This window comes from Aptenodytes patagonicus, chromosome 1 (genome assembly GCF_965638725.1).
Source record: "Aptenodytes patagonicus chromosome 1, bAptPat1.pri.cur, whole genome shotgun sequence".
Taxonomy (NCBI): domain Eukaryota; kingdom Metazoa; phylum Chordata; class Aves; order Sphenisciformes; family Spheniscidae; genus Aptenodytes; species Aptenodytes patagonicus.
Window position 1 is genome coordinate 169,174,133 of NC_134949.1, and position 14,542 is coordinate 169,188,674.

The window sequence follows — 14,542 nt, forward strand, 5'->3', positions numbered from 1 at the left end:
GGTATCTGTCATTTTCACTGAAGCTCTAAGTGGTAGGTATGTATGAGGGGGAAAAATTAGATGACACATGACTGACTCGAAGTCCGCTCATATATCATCTCTACAGATCTGACATGACACAGCACTAAACCCGAAGCCTTTGCCTTCTTATACTTTTCTTTAAGAATAAAGCATTTCCATGTGTTAGGACCTGAAAAAAGATGGATATAACCTAGGAAAAGAAGGAAATCACATTTCAGCAGAATAATGGTCTACACAGAAATATACAAAGGCCCCTCAAGGAGAGACAGCTCTGTTACCTATGAAAACATAATAAAATAAATTTCACTGAAATGTATTTATCATTTGGTTTCTGTTTCTCAAGATTCTAAAAAATATTGGCTAAGGTTTCTCTTAGAAGAAAAACTTTACATTGCAAATGGAATTGCTGTGATTCATTAATCTTTAGAGCAAATAAAATATTTCTGAGGTATAGGAGAAACAGTCTGCTCTGCTACAAATGAGTAGTGAGATGAGCTTGTGCCAAGGTGATGTCATTGGACTCTGGTGGGGATGCAGCTTCCCGACTAATGGAAAAACTGTGAGAACCGAGCAAGTAAAAAGGAAAAAGAAATACACCTGTGCCTTGGGTGAGTTTTCAGTGAAAATATTTTTTGTTTCTTTTTTTGAGGTCAGGGCTGAGTTTGCTGAAGCTAGCCTTTAATTCCCAAAATATTTGAGAGAATTTGGCTGTTAAACACCTTGATCACTGCTGTTGCCAGAACAAAATCTCATCGTGCAGGATGTAGACTGCTTTTAAAATCCGAGTAACTTCATGTAGGTTGAAAGTAAAAACCATCTTGAAGGAAATCCGTAGCAACCTGCAGCACTGGGGCCATAAAAAGCATCTAATTTTGGGTTGGCAGGAAGAATATTAACCTCAGCCTCCTGCCTTTTGTCCCCACATTTTTCCCAGCTATAGCAGCTTCCTTCCAAGCAATGGAAATTCACTGGCTCGGATGGCAGTCTAGCCAGAACCTAACTGACTACTGGGAGATCAATGGGAGGTAGAAACTCCTAATGCAAAGAACCTGGCAAACTGTGGACTTTAGATTTTGAGCCACAATGCACTGATGAATATTAAGGAAAAGCCATTAATTGTTGACTATTGGCTGAACAGCACCTGCTACTGAATTCGAAGGATCTTATTAACATGAGGTTCAGAGGTGGTGGTGATCTGTGTATACACACACACACTAAAAATGGAAAGGAGGAAGCCGGTATCATTAACTCTGTTTATCTTCGTGTCAAAATCCAGACAAAACTCTATCAAACGGAGTTCTGGTAATCAGAGGCTGTCCAATGTAATGATATTTCCCTTGAGTGGCTATTAAAGGAGGTTAAATGGAACATTTTGTGTATTCACCTCAAACACATTGTACTTCAGTCTGACCTAGACAGATCAAAATGTGTTTTGAAGTTAATATGGAGAATCACAGATGAGACACGAGCAGAAGTTACCAAACATACTCTGCAGGATATTGCTTACAGAGTTACCACTAATTTTCAGCACTCCCTGTTTTCCTTAAATCTCTTACAGCTATTAATTTGGAATTTACTAAATTGGAATTTACTTTCTCCCTGCCACTCTCTTTTGAAAACTTCGAGCTTGTTTAACTAGATGAAGGATTCAAAGGCAGTCTGGTGAACTGTCGAACAAGCAAAAGCAGTTTCTAGTGGTCTGGACAATCTTTCTTAAAGTCTGGGCGGAAAAATGGTGGAGATGTTTTTCCCCCTGCTTGTGACATTCAGCAACAGAGAAGGCGCGACTCACACAGTACCTTTGCCGACACCTGCATGCTGTTTTCTTGCATGTTCATGATGGCTTCAGAAATCTTGACATCAATAGGATCCATGACTGATTCAATGTTGAATGGTCCCTCTAATCTCTCCGCTACCAGAAGCATAGCATCTGTTAAAACACAAAGCAGCCATTCCCTTAAAGAAGGGATACCTTCGGGTGCCTCAGGCAGACCAGTGTCACCAGCCAGAGGTGTGGGTACCAAGCGCTCCCGAGTAGGAGCTCGTGGGGACGTGTGGCAGCGGGACCGTGAAGCCTGCACGGCAGCTTCCCAGCTGTCAAAAATATCTTCCCCTACCACTGCCACCACAGAAAGAGGAATAAAGACTGTAAAAGTTAAATTAATAATAGTTGCCATAGAATTATCGAGCTTGGGGTAAAATTATTTTATACAGCATCGCACCACTCGAAGCAGCCAGTGCTCTGGAGTGTACTTATGTAGTATCCTTCCCAAGAAAAAGCAGGATGATAGAAATGAATCCCTGGGGTATATTCTTAGAGTTTGTGTGAGATGATGAAAACTTTGATATGATATATCAGGGTGTTATAATTAAAGCAGCTGTTCTTTCTGACCTTAATGATCTCATTTTCTTGCAATATGAACAGCAGATGAATATTGGATTTCTGCCATAGCGTATAGGTATAAACCATATTTGCCTTGCTACATTTTCAGAACATGGTTGAAAGTTGTATGCAGAAAAATATATTCTTTGTATGTTTTGGATTTTAAAAACAATTGTTTGCTTAATTTACATTAAAGCCCCTCTCCAAAAGAGTTTTATCTATTTGTGTTCATTAACAAGTAAAACCCAAGCAACTGAACAGAAATTAGTAACAGTAAAAAAGGTTTTGCCACATATCACATATGTTTGTCTACACACAGACACAGATTCATCACAATTTCTGTGGCAATAGCCATGCGATAAACTGGGTTTATACTATACCTTTGAACATCATATTTGATCCTTGTCTCATATGTTAGCATTTAAAATTTTCAGCATCTAATTAGCTTTAAACAGATGCCACTTGCAATTTTAACACGATAAACAAAAATCTTCACATGCTCTCTTCTTTATCCCTCAGACTTAAGCTCCAAAAGGTACTAACCAGACTTCCTTCCCAAACAGACCCCACGTGTGCTTTGCTGTTGTAAGCACCAGTCCCACAGCGGCTATGTGGAGAAGGCATGGAGCACCCGGTAGCCCCGATGGTAGCTCCACACTTGCCTGGGGAGTCCCGGGGCTTCTTTCCAGCCTGCATGGCCATCTTCTCCCTCCCCACAGAAGCACGTGTGTGTGGATGTATGGGAAGAAGAGGCTGGTGTCTCACCCTAGCAGCTGAGACAGACTCCCATGCACAGCCTGATCTGAGGGCTACAATATGTTGTTTATATGCAGTCAATGCATGCTTAAAAATCCCACTAAAACTGCAATTACTTGGCATGTAGTATCTAAGCACTTTTGCAAATTTGGGTCTAATATTTCACAGTACTTTTAGGCTGGAAAGAGTGAAATGCCAGTTATTTGGAGTGGGGCATATAGCACTTGTTGCTAACTGCGAGAGATGGTGAGATGATAGGAAACTGGTTTCAAGCAGAGCTGTTATTTTGGCTGTACATTATTTAAAAATTCTTTAGTTTAAACCCTTTCCAGTGGGAAACTCGGTGAAAACAGCACCTAGCTCTGATAGAGAAAACAAAACAGTTTTCATACACACGAAGATACGCACACACATATACACATGAACATGCATACACTTAAAGATCCCCACATAATTTAGCGATTTTTCCACATGCAAAGAGAATTTGTGAGTGTGGGCTAATATAAAGGATTTTCTTCCTCACACATTTGGAATGACTTGTATAAAACATGCCTTAGTACTTTGTGAGCAATGTGATCAGCCTAAATCTTAGCTGCCACAACCAGTACTAGGCATCATTAGGGCACAGGTCTTGGTGGCTGGATTTTGGTGGTTTAGTTCAGGATTAGGGTTAAGATTAGGGTTAATGCATAAAACAATCACAAGGTTTGGGTTGTTTTTTTTTTGGTAGGAGTAGCCCACAGTTTAGGTTAAGGACAGGTGCCTCTCTGTACAAGCACACTTGTACAAAGTGTTGGACAAGTCTAGTGCTAAGCTCAAGTACATGTTTCGGATAAGAGACTGTGTTGAAGTAGAGTTCAGTAAAGAGGTGGTTGCTGGAGACCCTTCATGAGAGCAGGTGGTGGCTTGAGTCTACTGTTGTTGAACTTGCTGTTTCTTCTGATGGCATGGGGCACTAGTTCTGAATTAAATCTTGACGTGGAATCTCAGCTATGTAGCAGAAGAGAAAAGTGCATCATCCTTAACTGAACAAGAACCACAGCTTTCATTGTAAGAACAGCCTTTCCTCAAGCAAAGTGCTTTCAACTTCAAAATTAGTAGTTCTAGGAGATGCAAACTAAAGATCTGTTCCTGGCTTAGACATTTTGTACCTTTAGAAAAAAACATCCTTTAGTTCATCAGCTTCTATTTTCTGAACCTTAACCCTATCCATAGACTTAGTCTTTCCTTAGTCTTTGTACTGGAAGTGGGCAGAGGCTGAGAAATGTGGTTAATTCCTGGCTGCCAAAGGTCTCTGTGAGCTTTTTGCTATGTTGAACTTCCTTGTTTGATATAGTATGGTATAGGTCTGATGGTGCGTTCCAGAGCTTGGTTCAAGTTAAGGTTAGAGTCAAGTTTATGTTTCAATCACATAGGATATAGCTTTATGCTAAAAAAAAAGGGAAAGAAAAGAAAAGGAAAAAAAAAGAATAGAGAGCAAAATCAAGCAGTAGATCCCAGGTTGTCCATATTCTTTAATTGCTATCTCCTTCTCTGGCTTGGAATGACTCTGGACCACTCCAGGCAGCTATTCACAACACAAACCTGCAGAGAAGCTAGCCTGAAGCAGTGAGGCTGTGAGCCAACAGTATCACTTGACATTGGAGCCCTGCAATCTTTTATTTAGTTAGCACTATAGGGATATGGCTAGGGACCAATGGGTTAAGAGAAAAGTTTAATTTGAAATATCCACACCTTTGTTGATGACAGGTACATCTTTATATCAGCAGTTTGTATTTTTGTTTTGGAGCTAGAATGTGGGACAGGACTGGTGTTAAACTACAGGGACATAGTTGAAGAGGCAGAGTCTGAGAAATGGATTAAACGCTGGGATGAGGGAGGCTTGAAGGGCTAAAGTAAAACAGGTTCCTCCTGCAACATTATTTCTGAGGCTGACACAAGTTATGCTTCCAGTTAAGGCTCATTTTAGGGCTCAGCTCAGACTAGAAGTCTTGGGCAATTGCACAGTTCAGATGAGCTCTTGCACAAATGGAAAACTAATGTTGTTTGAGGACTCATTTTATCTTCTTCAGTTTCAGCAGGTGTGTGGGGCCATGGTTGATTTAGCAGTGACTGGACTGCTGGGTTACTCCTGTCTCCTTCTGGCAGGAGTACAAGCTCAGTCGAGCAAAAGAGGATGAACAAGTGCCACTTCTATGAACTCCAAAATTATTTTCTTAGCCTCTGTCTGACTGAGCTCTTCCTTTTACCCTTTCTCTAACCATCATGTTCTCCCTAATATTAAGTCAAACCTATCCAGATGATATCTGACAGCCCTAAACTGAGAGAAGCCTTGAAGAGCAAAGCAGTCATATTATTGCGAGTGTGCATGCCCCTTGGGAACATAAACACTACTGTAGTTAGCTAGCTTCTATCTACTGATTTTTTGAGTTAGCCCTCAGATTAAAATTCAGACTGAATTTCCTATCCTTAACATTGATCTCTAGAAAAAAAAACAAACCCACAGTGTGTTGTCTTAAGGTGAATTCCTCCCTTGGAAAATATTTCCTCAGCTGATTAGGTTGCATCCTCTTGTTTGCCAACCCTTACCCTCACTGCAGTGCTAAACCTTATTATTCACTTGCACAATTCTATATGAACACATAGGTATCCTATGCAACTGAATGAAATAAAAGCTGTTACACTGAATATAGTGAAAATCAGATGAAATTTAGTGATCTGAGATTTATGACAGGACAGTCAAAATGATGTAATGGTCCTTCCCAGACCGCAGGTCTTCAAATCTATAATCATGTAACAACAAACACAATACTGTTGTCCCAAGTCTCTTTTTTCTCCTAAAAATGTTATGAATATTATTACAGGAGAAGCTGGAAAGCTTTCAAAATGAAGTTAAGAAAATCTATATACCTCAGTCTTGAAATCTTAATTCTCAAGAACAGACCTTTGAACGCAAAGAAAGCCTAATTCAGTTCAGTGGGACTCTGTGTGGGTTTAATAATTTCTCAATCAGCTCAAATAGTAGATATTGGGAGTTTAATTATTGTTTGTGCTATAAAACTCTGAAAACTGATTGATTAATTGACTACCTGTTTTTTATGTTGTTAGTATACTTGGACTGTATTGTTCAACTACATAAGTTCTTTATTTTTACCTCTTTTGCATTTTTCAAAATCTGCTTTGCTTAGGCTGTGCATGTCTTCCCGCTCCACATACTACAGCACTTGGCAAAAAGCTGGCAGCTAGCTGCGGGTGAGTGGACCAGGAACTCAGTTTAGGTAAGTCATTCTTGCGTTGCGGGTTTGTTAGTGACTCGGAAACAATAAACATGACTAATTGCTCACTTGAGGACATGGGCTTGCAAAACAGTCCTCAGAAAGTGCAGAGCATATGGCACACTAGATTCACTGTCAGTGCCGCTGCTCTCGACCTCTCCTGCTAGATGCATGTTGCTCAAAACAGGAGTGGGAACCTTCCTGATGCAGTAAAAAAACCAAGTCTACCGGAGTCCCAGGGTGTAGTCCCAGGGGCCCCAAAATGTCTCTGCTGGCTGAGCACAGCAGCTCTGTTTAACTGCTTTGTATTCCCTTGAATACACCAAGAAATACCATAGATATTTGACAGTAGCTCTTAGAAGGACATTGTTTCATTTTAAGCAATATGTAAGAAAGATATCCTGCAGAAATTTTTGGTTTACTTCACAGATTTTTTTTTTTTTTTTAAGTTTTATAGGTGCCATTTTAATGAGACACACAGGACAAAGCTGATCACCATGCTAAGTGATTTATTGTATAACTTAAAAATTCAGAAGGCCATTTGTGAATTGCAAGATATGATGATGTTTTGTGAACTCTGATCATCTCCAGGCAAAATAATGGATAGACTAACAGAAACAGACAAGAATCTGCCTCTGTTTCCTAGGAACTGCATCAAGCCACTGTCTTTTTGACTTATCTTGATACCGAAAATGATGTCTTCTTGTTTATGTTGCATTTCCTTCAGGGCACGTTTCCAGAAAGCTTCCTAGTAAATCCCAGATTGAAACACAAGGAGCAGGGACAAGGACACTGATTTATGAGACATCTGACAAGTGAACCCCCCCCCCCAAACTAGACTGAAATATGAAGTTCCTGTAAAAACAATCAATGCCTCCTTTTTCTTGCCACCTTTCTATCATCAAGAAAATGTAAGGAAGGTCTGATAGGGAAGACTCCAGGAGCGGATAGGAAAGACTCAGGGAGCTGATAAGGGAAGGCATTTTTTGAGTCTGTCTTAGTTTGGCTGTAACATCAGTTTTTGCTTTCACGCACACTTTGTTGTTCTTCTACTTTTAAATTATCAGTGAGATTCCAGCAGTGGCTGAGCTTTCCCCAGGGAAATTCAGAAAAGCATCTGTGGATGAAGTCTCTAAAAATGTTGTTTCTTCAGGGAGACAAAGAATGGTAAAATACTAAATTGCATGTCCTTCACAAAATCTTAAGGTATATTTTGTTTTGGAAAAAAAGGGAGGAAGATCTTATCTTAAATTTCCTATCAGGAGGTTTTCTATTTTTTCTAGTCCCATACATGTGGTCTAACACTTATTTATGAAGAACTGTGAAGTGCTTGTTCACATAGTTGCTTGTGAAAGAATGTAAGGATAAATTTTTATTTGGGAAGCTTCAAAGGATTAGTCTATGGACAAGTCCATGGATTGCAGAAGAAGAGAGGTGAATCAGTTGTAAACAGACTGAGCAACTTATTGCAGTTGACTATGACCTTGAGAGTGGCAATGACTGTTTTGGAAAAGGATATGACTGTTAATACGCTGGGCTGCAAAGCAGTGCTCATTTGGTAGGTTCCCAACCTTCTGACCAAGGGCAAGGGGAGGCGGGAGTTTGGGTTGTGTTTACTACGTTATGTAGGCAAAACTCAGTGAGTTTTCCATCATGACACTAAATATAAATAGTGGTCATAAAATCTTTAGAGCGTTAGATGGTAAATTAATGAAACAAAACAAAAAATAAAAATTGAAAAGTGAAATATGGGTACATATTGACTTTTTAGAAATATAATAACAGTGGAAATACATCTCTCTAGTTCTCTGCCAAAACTTTTACTGCTAGATTATGATTTACTAAAAAAATTCAAGAAGAGGAAAGTAAAACTCCACCTCACATTTAATGAGGTGCTAAGAACTCTTTTCTCAGGAAATTAGAATAAGGCATGGCAGTGATGTCAAAACTGCTGTTTTTCTTAGGGTCCACAGTCCCCTTTTCACATTATTATTTGTATGAGAACACTGTATGGTTCTATTCTGATGAGGCTTAGTTGACAGATTTCCTCTCTGACTATCATTAAGCTCCACATATGTATTGGCATAATGATATTATAATTCTCTACATCCTGCTCTTTTTTTTTGGGGGGGGGAAAGGTACTTGTCTTAAAACTCATGTTTGCACCTGTATAAAGGGGATCTCAATATTCCTTATTTGGTTATTCAGTTATCAATATCCAGTTAAGCTAACCTGTTAAGGTATGCAGGGAAATGACTAGTCCTTTCCTGAGGTTTAGGTAAGTGAGCAAAACATGAGAAACTGCTGGATGCGGCGTGAGGTTTTCCTGGAGGTAACAAGTAACAGTGTAGGCAGCTGAACAAAAGTCACAGTTAGCACCGTGAAGAATGGCAGGATTTCACAGATGCTTAGCAAAACAGGGAGCAATGGGGAAACAGTACCTGGAGGGGGTTGTTTACATGGGAGAAAACAAGGGCAAAGAAATAGATGGATTAAAGCAAGCTGGGGAACAAGCATGGGAAAATGGGGAGAAGAGGACATATCAAAGAGGCCATCCATGTGGAAGCACTGCTGGTCAGCAAAATTGTTGCCTGCCTGATCACTGCAGTCTGCTCTATATTCTTATTAAACTCTATTCCTAACCATTTTCTGTTTGAGAATAATTGTGTGGGTGTGCAGTATTCTCTGTGTGTGTGTGCATAATGTCCTGCCAGCAAACTTCAAGCTGGACTACCTGGCGAGTAGGAGGAGACCAGCAGCTGGAATGACCCAAGGTCTAAGCTGGACACTTGGTGAAGGGTCTAGGTCTGGGTGCAGAGTCTGGATGGTCTTGAGGTCCAGGCTATGGTTCAAGGGATCTGGTTCAAGATGCGTGTGCAGGTGAATAAAGGGGTCTGCGTGCCTTCCCCTAGTGAACTGCCACAGCAGCCAGAATCCCATCCTGATCTGTGTGGCGGAGCTGTTTTCTGAGACAACATTGGCAATGCGCAAGGCAAAAGTTGGACCCTATATAAACTTCAGGTCAGTCTTAAATGCTTTCTAAAGCTTAATAACACTTCACGGCAGTCTGACAGGGATCCGTTCACCCTCTCAGCCCTTCTGAGCCGATCGTTTCTGTAGCTCTTCCTAGAGCATGGAGTTCTTCAAAGGAGTAGCGAAGGAGAATGCAGTCCTGAAGGTGCCTGCCTTTACACAGTACAACCAAGATATGGGAGATTCATTTAAATTTTTTTGCCTGCTGTGAGGAGGCTCAAAATTTTACCTGCTGGAAAAACACCCTAACCACCTCTGCTATTCTTATGTGCCTGATAGCTCTCCTTTCAAAGCTGTTTCTATGGAATATTTAGCTATTGACCTGGATGGAAAGATTGGTCTCTATCTTAGTGTTTAAGGCACACAGTTATGAAGGAGTGAATCCAGTTTTCTGGCTTATGCTTGTAGGGTTGATGTCCAAAGGCTGATATAATGAAAAGTACATCATAAGTTCTTGCAAGAGGGACTGGAATCCAGAATTGTCCCTGCCAAGTTAATTACCAATTCATTAAAAAGGCAAACTTTAACAATGTGTGTAGATAATCAGATCTAGTTATTTATTATCTATGTTTAATTTCAGTTATAAGAATTTGCAGATGTAAGAATTATGTGGTTTTTGATATTTCTGATCAGCTATGTAGCCATGTTGATTGATGACAATATCACTTACTCTTCCCTCAAAAAAGGAAAAAAAGAATTGTTAACAGTATGAATAAGCTAAAGTTTTCCATACCCAATTCTGTAATAATGGAGAATTTTTTATCACTCCTGCTGGGTTTGTCTCTAACCGTCTCTTCTATGTAGAGCAGCTCAAGAAAACAGTTTAATATCATGTATAATATATGTATGAAAAAGTTATTGACACGCAGTTGTCATCTTATTGCAGCTGATAACAACAAAATGAATTTTTTAGGGTGAACTGCAGGTTCACTAGATTTTTTTGAGCATTTCACATAGCATACATTTTTCCTCCATGTATTGAAAAAACCGACCATATTAAAATGATTTTGCTTCTTTGTCTTTCTATAACTTTGAGCAATTCTAAATAATTTAGCACACTGTTATTAGATTATATCTTATTTTTGTTCACGTATGCAAAAAGAAAGTAGCAAAGACTAGGCAAAATGGTAATCCTTGTCTACTCTTATTATTCTTCCACTACCCTATGGGAGCTGAATGCAAGATATTCTTCTGAACTGGACTTTTAGCAAATGTTATTGACAAATGTTGTTGAGGATTCTGTCTGATTGTCTGACATGAATCAATAAAATGCAATACAATTATAAAATCTTTGTCTTGTTGCTTTTTCCATATGCCAAGCGATGTTTAAATACTCTCATCATCAGTCACAGAAAATGTTGTTAGTAAATAAAATAACCTGCGTGATGCATGCCTGTATGCTACCTGTTACAGTCCATTCTTTAAATTTGTATTAACATAGACTAGCGTGCATAATTCTTTCAAGATATGTGGGGTTTGGAACACTGAAAAAAGTCCATCTTTCTGACTCTTCTTTAATGAGATATGCTCAAATTGTTGAAGACAGCAAATCATAGCCTGAAATGTCGTATTTAAGGTATCTTTTCCTCAGTAAAAATCTCCTAAGTATACAGCTCGCATTATCTTGGTACAGTCACAGACGTTAGAACCTCAAAGATCTTTTCAGCCATTCCACTGCCCATGCAGAGTTACTACCCACAGTACACATTCCCTAGCGATCTGTCCAGCCCAATTTTAAAAGAGCTTAGTTATGTTCTTCCCACTTTTTTTTAAGAAAGCTATTTCATTGTCTACTGTACATCACTATTAGAATATTCATCCACTTATGTGGTGTATTTTTCTGCTGCTTAATTTCACTCAACTATTTCTAATAAGCTACCTCATATAATCTTAAAGAGTCCTATTCTTTTCTTAGTTTTTACATCCCTCAGAAATTTGTAGACATCTATCATACCCTCCTTTAGTTTGTGCTCGGTCACACTTTCCATGCTAATTTTTTTACTCTGTTTTCATAAGTGATTTCCTCAGGTCTTTGCTGTTTTCTTTATTTCCTTTAAAAGAGCTCTCTGGTATTGTGGTGTCTACAACTAATTAAACTTTTAAAGTTGGATCTCATTAGTGTTGTTTTGCAGAGGGCCTTTTTGGCCCATATGTCTGACTCAGAAATCTGTCTTGATTCCCTTGATGCATCTGATTTCCTTATCCTCTTCATCACAACTGATTTATATAATTCATATTTCCCATGTCAGTCCTGACATATTTTTTCAAGTGTCTCCTCATGTCCAGAATTTACAGTTATTATATTTTCTGCACTGGTTTTTATTTCATTCCCTACTTATATTTCTAAATTTTGTGCAGTAGAACTTTTATCCAACCTTGACAGAATTTATGGTACACTTTTGAAAACATAATTAATGAGCTGTCCATTATCTCTTCTTGAGAAGTGATACATATTTTATTTTTATAAGCAATTTGTTTCAAGAAACTGTTTGGTTATTTCAAGAATAACTTCACCCTTTAGCAGCATCTAATCTACACATAATCTTTCTACTAAGAAGTGTGGTGCCATCTATCACTAATGTCTTCTGTAAAAATCCAGTTTAAACCTAATAGACTTGCCATTCTTATTGGCAGTTTACTGAGAATTACTTACGGAAGGACATTGGTCCTCATGCTATTTTTTCTTTTCCTTGAATATTTTTTTCTCTTCCATATTCTCTTTCTACTGCTGCATGTAGTGCATCTTCAGGGCTACATTAAGATTATCAATGAATTTTTAGCCATTCTTTGGGTTAGAAGGGTCCAGCGGATGGCCACCTAGATGATGAGAGGGTTGGAGAACTTGACAAATAATGAAAGGCGGAATGAACTGGGTTATTCAGCTTATGAGGAGCAGGCTCAGGGGAGGTCTCATCAATCTTCAGTGCCTAAAGGGTAGGTACAGAGAAGATGGGGAAACTGTTTTCACATGGATGTGGAGTGGCAGAACAAGACACAAAGGGCACAGGTTTCTGTTTGGCTATAAGAAAAAAAAATCATCACGTGAACAATTAAACCCTGGAATAGGTTGGCCAGGGATGTGGTGGAATCTGTCTCACTGAAAATATTCAGACTTGGCTTGGCAGAGTCCTGAAAAACCTAATCTAAGGCCCTGCCTTCAACTGAAGGTTGGACACTAGAGGCTCTCCGCAGGTCCCTTCCTAACCCAGACTTCTCCTGTGATTCTATGGTTGGGCTTCGATTCATTTCACCTGTCTAGAAGTTAGGCTTACAATCTGAGTTAGTTGTAGAAAGCTTAGGTTGGGATAACTTTTGCTCCAAAGACATTTTTAACAGACTCCACAGGACTCTATGCTTAAGACTTTGCTGTTGTAACCTTTTCATAAATGATCTGGGAATGGGGGTAAACAGTGAGGTGAAAAAGCACACTGGTGTTACTGTTCAGGAGAGTAAGATGAAGACTGTCCCAGAAAATCTGAGAAGGACCTCATGATACTGAATGACTGAGCAGTAAAATGGAATCAAGTGATGAGCATAAGAAAAAAAAGAAATAAATTCTAACATTTTTCAGGCAGTGAAGGGCTCTGAGATGACTTGTCACTCAAAACCAAGCTTTTCAGTTCATACTACCATAACATCGGTTTAGCAGTCGTCAAAAAACCCCACACTGAATATTGGGAATAACAAGGGAAGGAACAGACCACCAAAGAAAACATGTTTATATTTATGAATAAATCTGCAGTGAAATAACATCTTGGATACCACATTGCAGAAGAAGTTATAAATGAAAGCTTTCAAATATGACACAAGTCATAATCTAACATTCTACAGTCTTGAATTAGAAGAATTACTGGAGGATGTAATAGAGGCCAGCCAAACTGCGGGTGACATGGGGACATGTTAGGGTTCATTGTCTATTCCAGTACAGGAAGGGGGATGTAGAATATGAAACTAGAGGATCACATTTTATTAATTTCTTAATGTTACAATAACGATACCTTGCTAATCCCAAGACTATGTGGCAAATTCCTTACTGTTGCCATAACTATCAGAGAACATCTGGATGCTCCTCAGTTCCTTTGGTAAACTCAGCCTTTTTTTCTTCTGAATCAAAGAAAAGTTTTGCCCCTGTTTTATGTGGGAAACCACAATTGCTATTAAGATCTGAAACACATATTTTCCAGGTACCAATGCCAGATTTTTGAATAGATATCCTGTGAGTAACATCTTTCCTGCTACTTTGTCACTAAGCTAACTTTATGCCTTTCCTTGCCATAAATAACCAACCAACCTATGGCCAGCTTTGCTGGCATGAATCCATCCCAATGGTACGGCTCTTAGGGAGGTGTCACACACAGTTGCACGGACAAAATTGATTTTTGTCTTTCATCTTATTGATTAATATGGAAATGTACTGCGGATATCTCATTGCGTTTAAAAGCCTGCCACTATGCAGAGAATTTTGAGATGCCTAACATCATTTTCTCCCAGTGAGCCCCAATGCAGCAAATAAAAATGGTGGGTTTTTTTCCCCCCACAGAAATGCTTGAATCCCAAATGACTGCATGCATCAAGGTTGTCACAAATCAATACAGCTGGTATGACTAATCTATTTATTGTTTTGACATTCCTCTTGAAAGGAAAGTGCAATTTCTGTATGTTTGCCTAGCTGCACTAACTATATTATGGGGATGAAACAGAACTAATCAATAGGATAGGGGCAATGCTGTAAAATCCTACACTTGAGCTCCTTAATTCTTCTAAATTATCTGTCTTGATCTTTTAAACGATTGGGAGATCAAGAGTAAAAATGTTCGTCCAGTCTAGAGAAGGTCAAAGTAATATAAAGTTAAAGTTCATCACACAAGGCCACTTGCCTGGTATGTTGTAATCATCATAAATATTAATAACAACACACAGACAGCGTTGACCAGAAGATAAAAGATCTGTTCCCACTAAAACTTTCACAGCAGGAAAAAAATTGTTTTAATTGAGGGTAAAAAATTTAAAAATGAAACATTTTTCACAGAAAGATTGCTGGCTGGCTGCACACAGGTGAGGCTTCCAGGCCAGT

The 14,542-nt window shown here is 39.0% G+C and overlaps 1 protein-coding gene across 1 annotated transcript in view; it reads right to left on the minus strand.

The window, feature by feature from the left end:
- Positions 1 to 14,542, minus strand: part of GPC6 (glypican 6) — a 796,854-nt gene that overhangs the window by 71,661 nt on the left and 710,651 nt on the right. Inside the window, exon 5 of the mRNA XM_076362195.1 lies at positions 1,821 to 1,951. Coding sequence (XP_076218310.1) covers positions 1,821 to 1,951 — 131 coding nt within the window. The remainder of the gene's footprint in view (positions 1 to 1,820; positions 1,952 to 14,542) is intronic.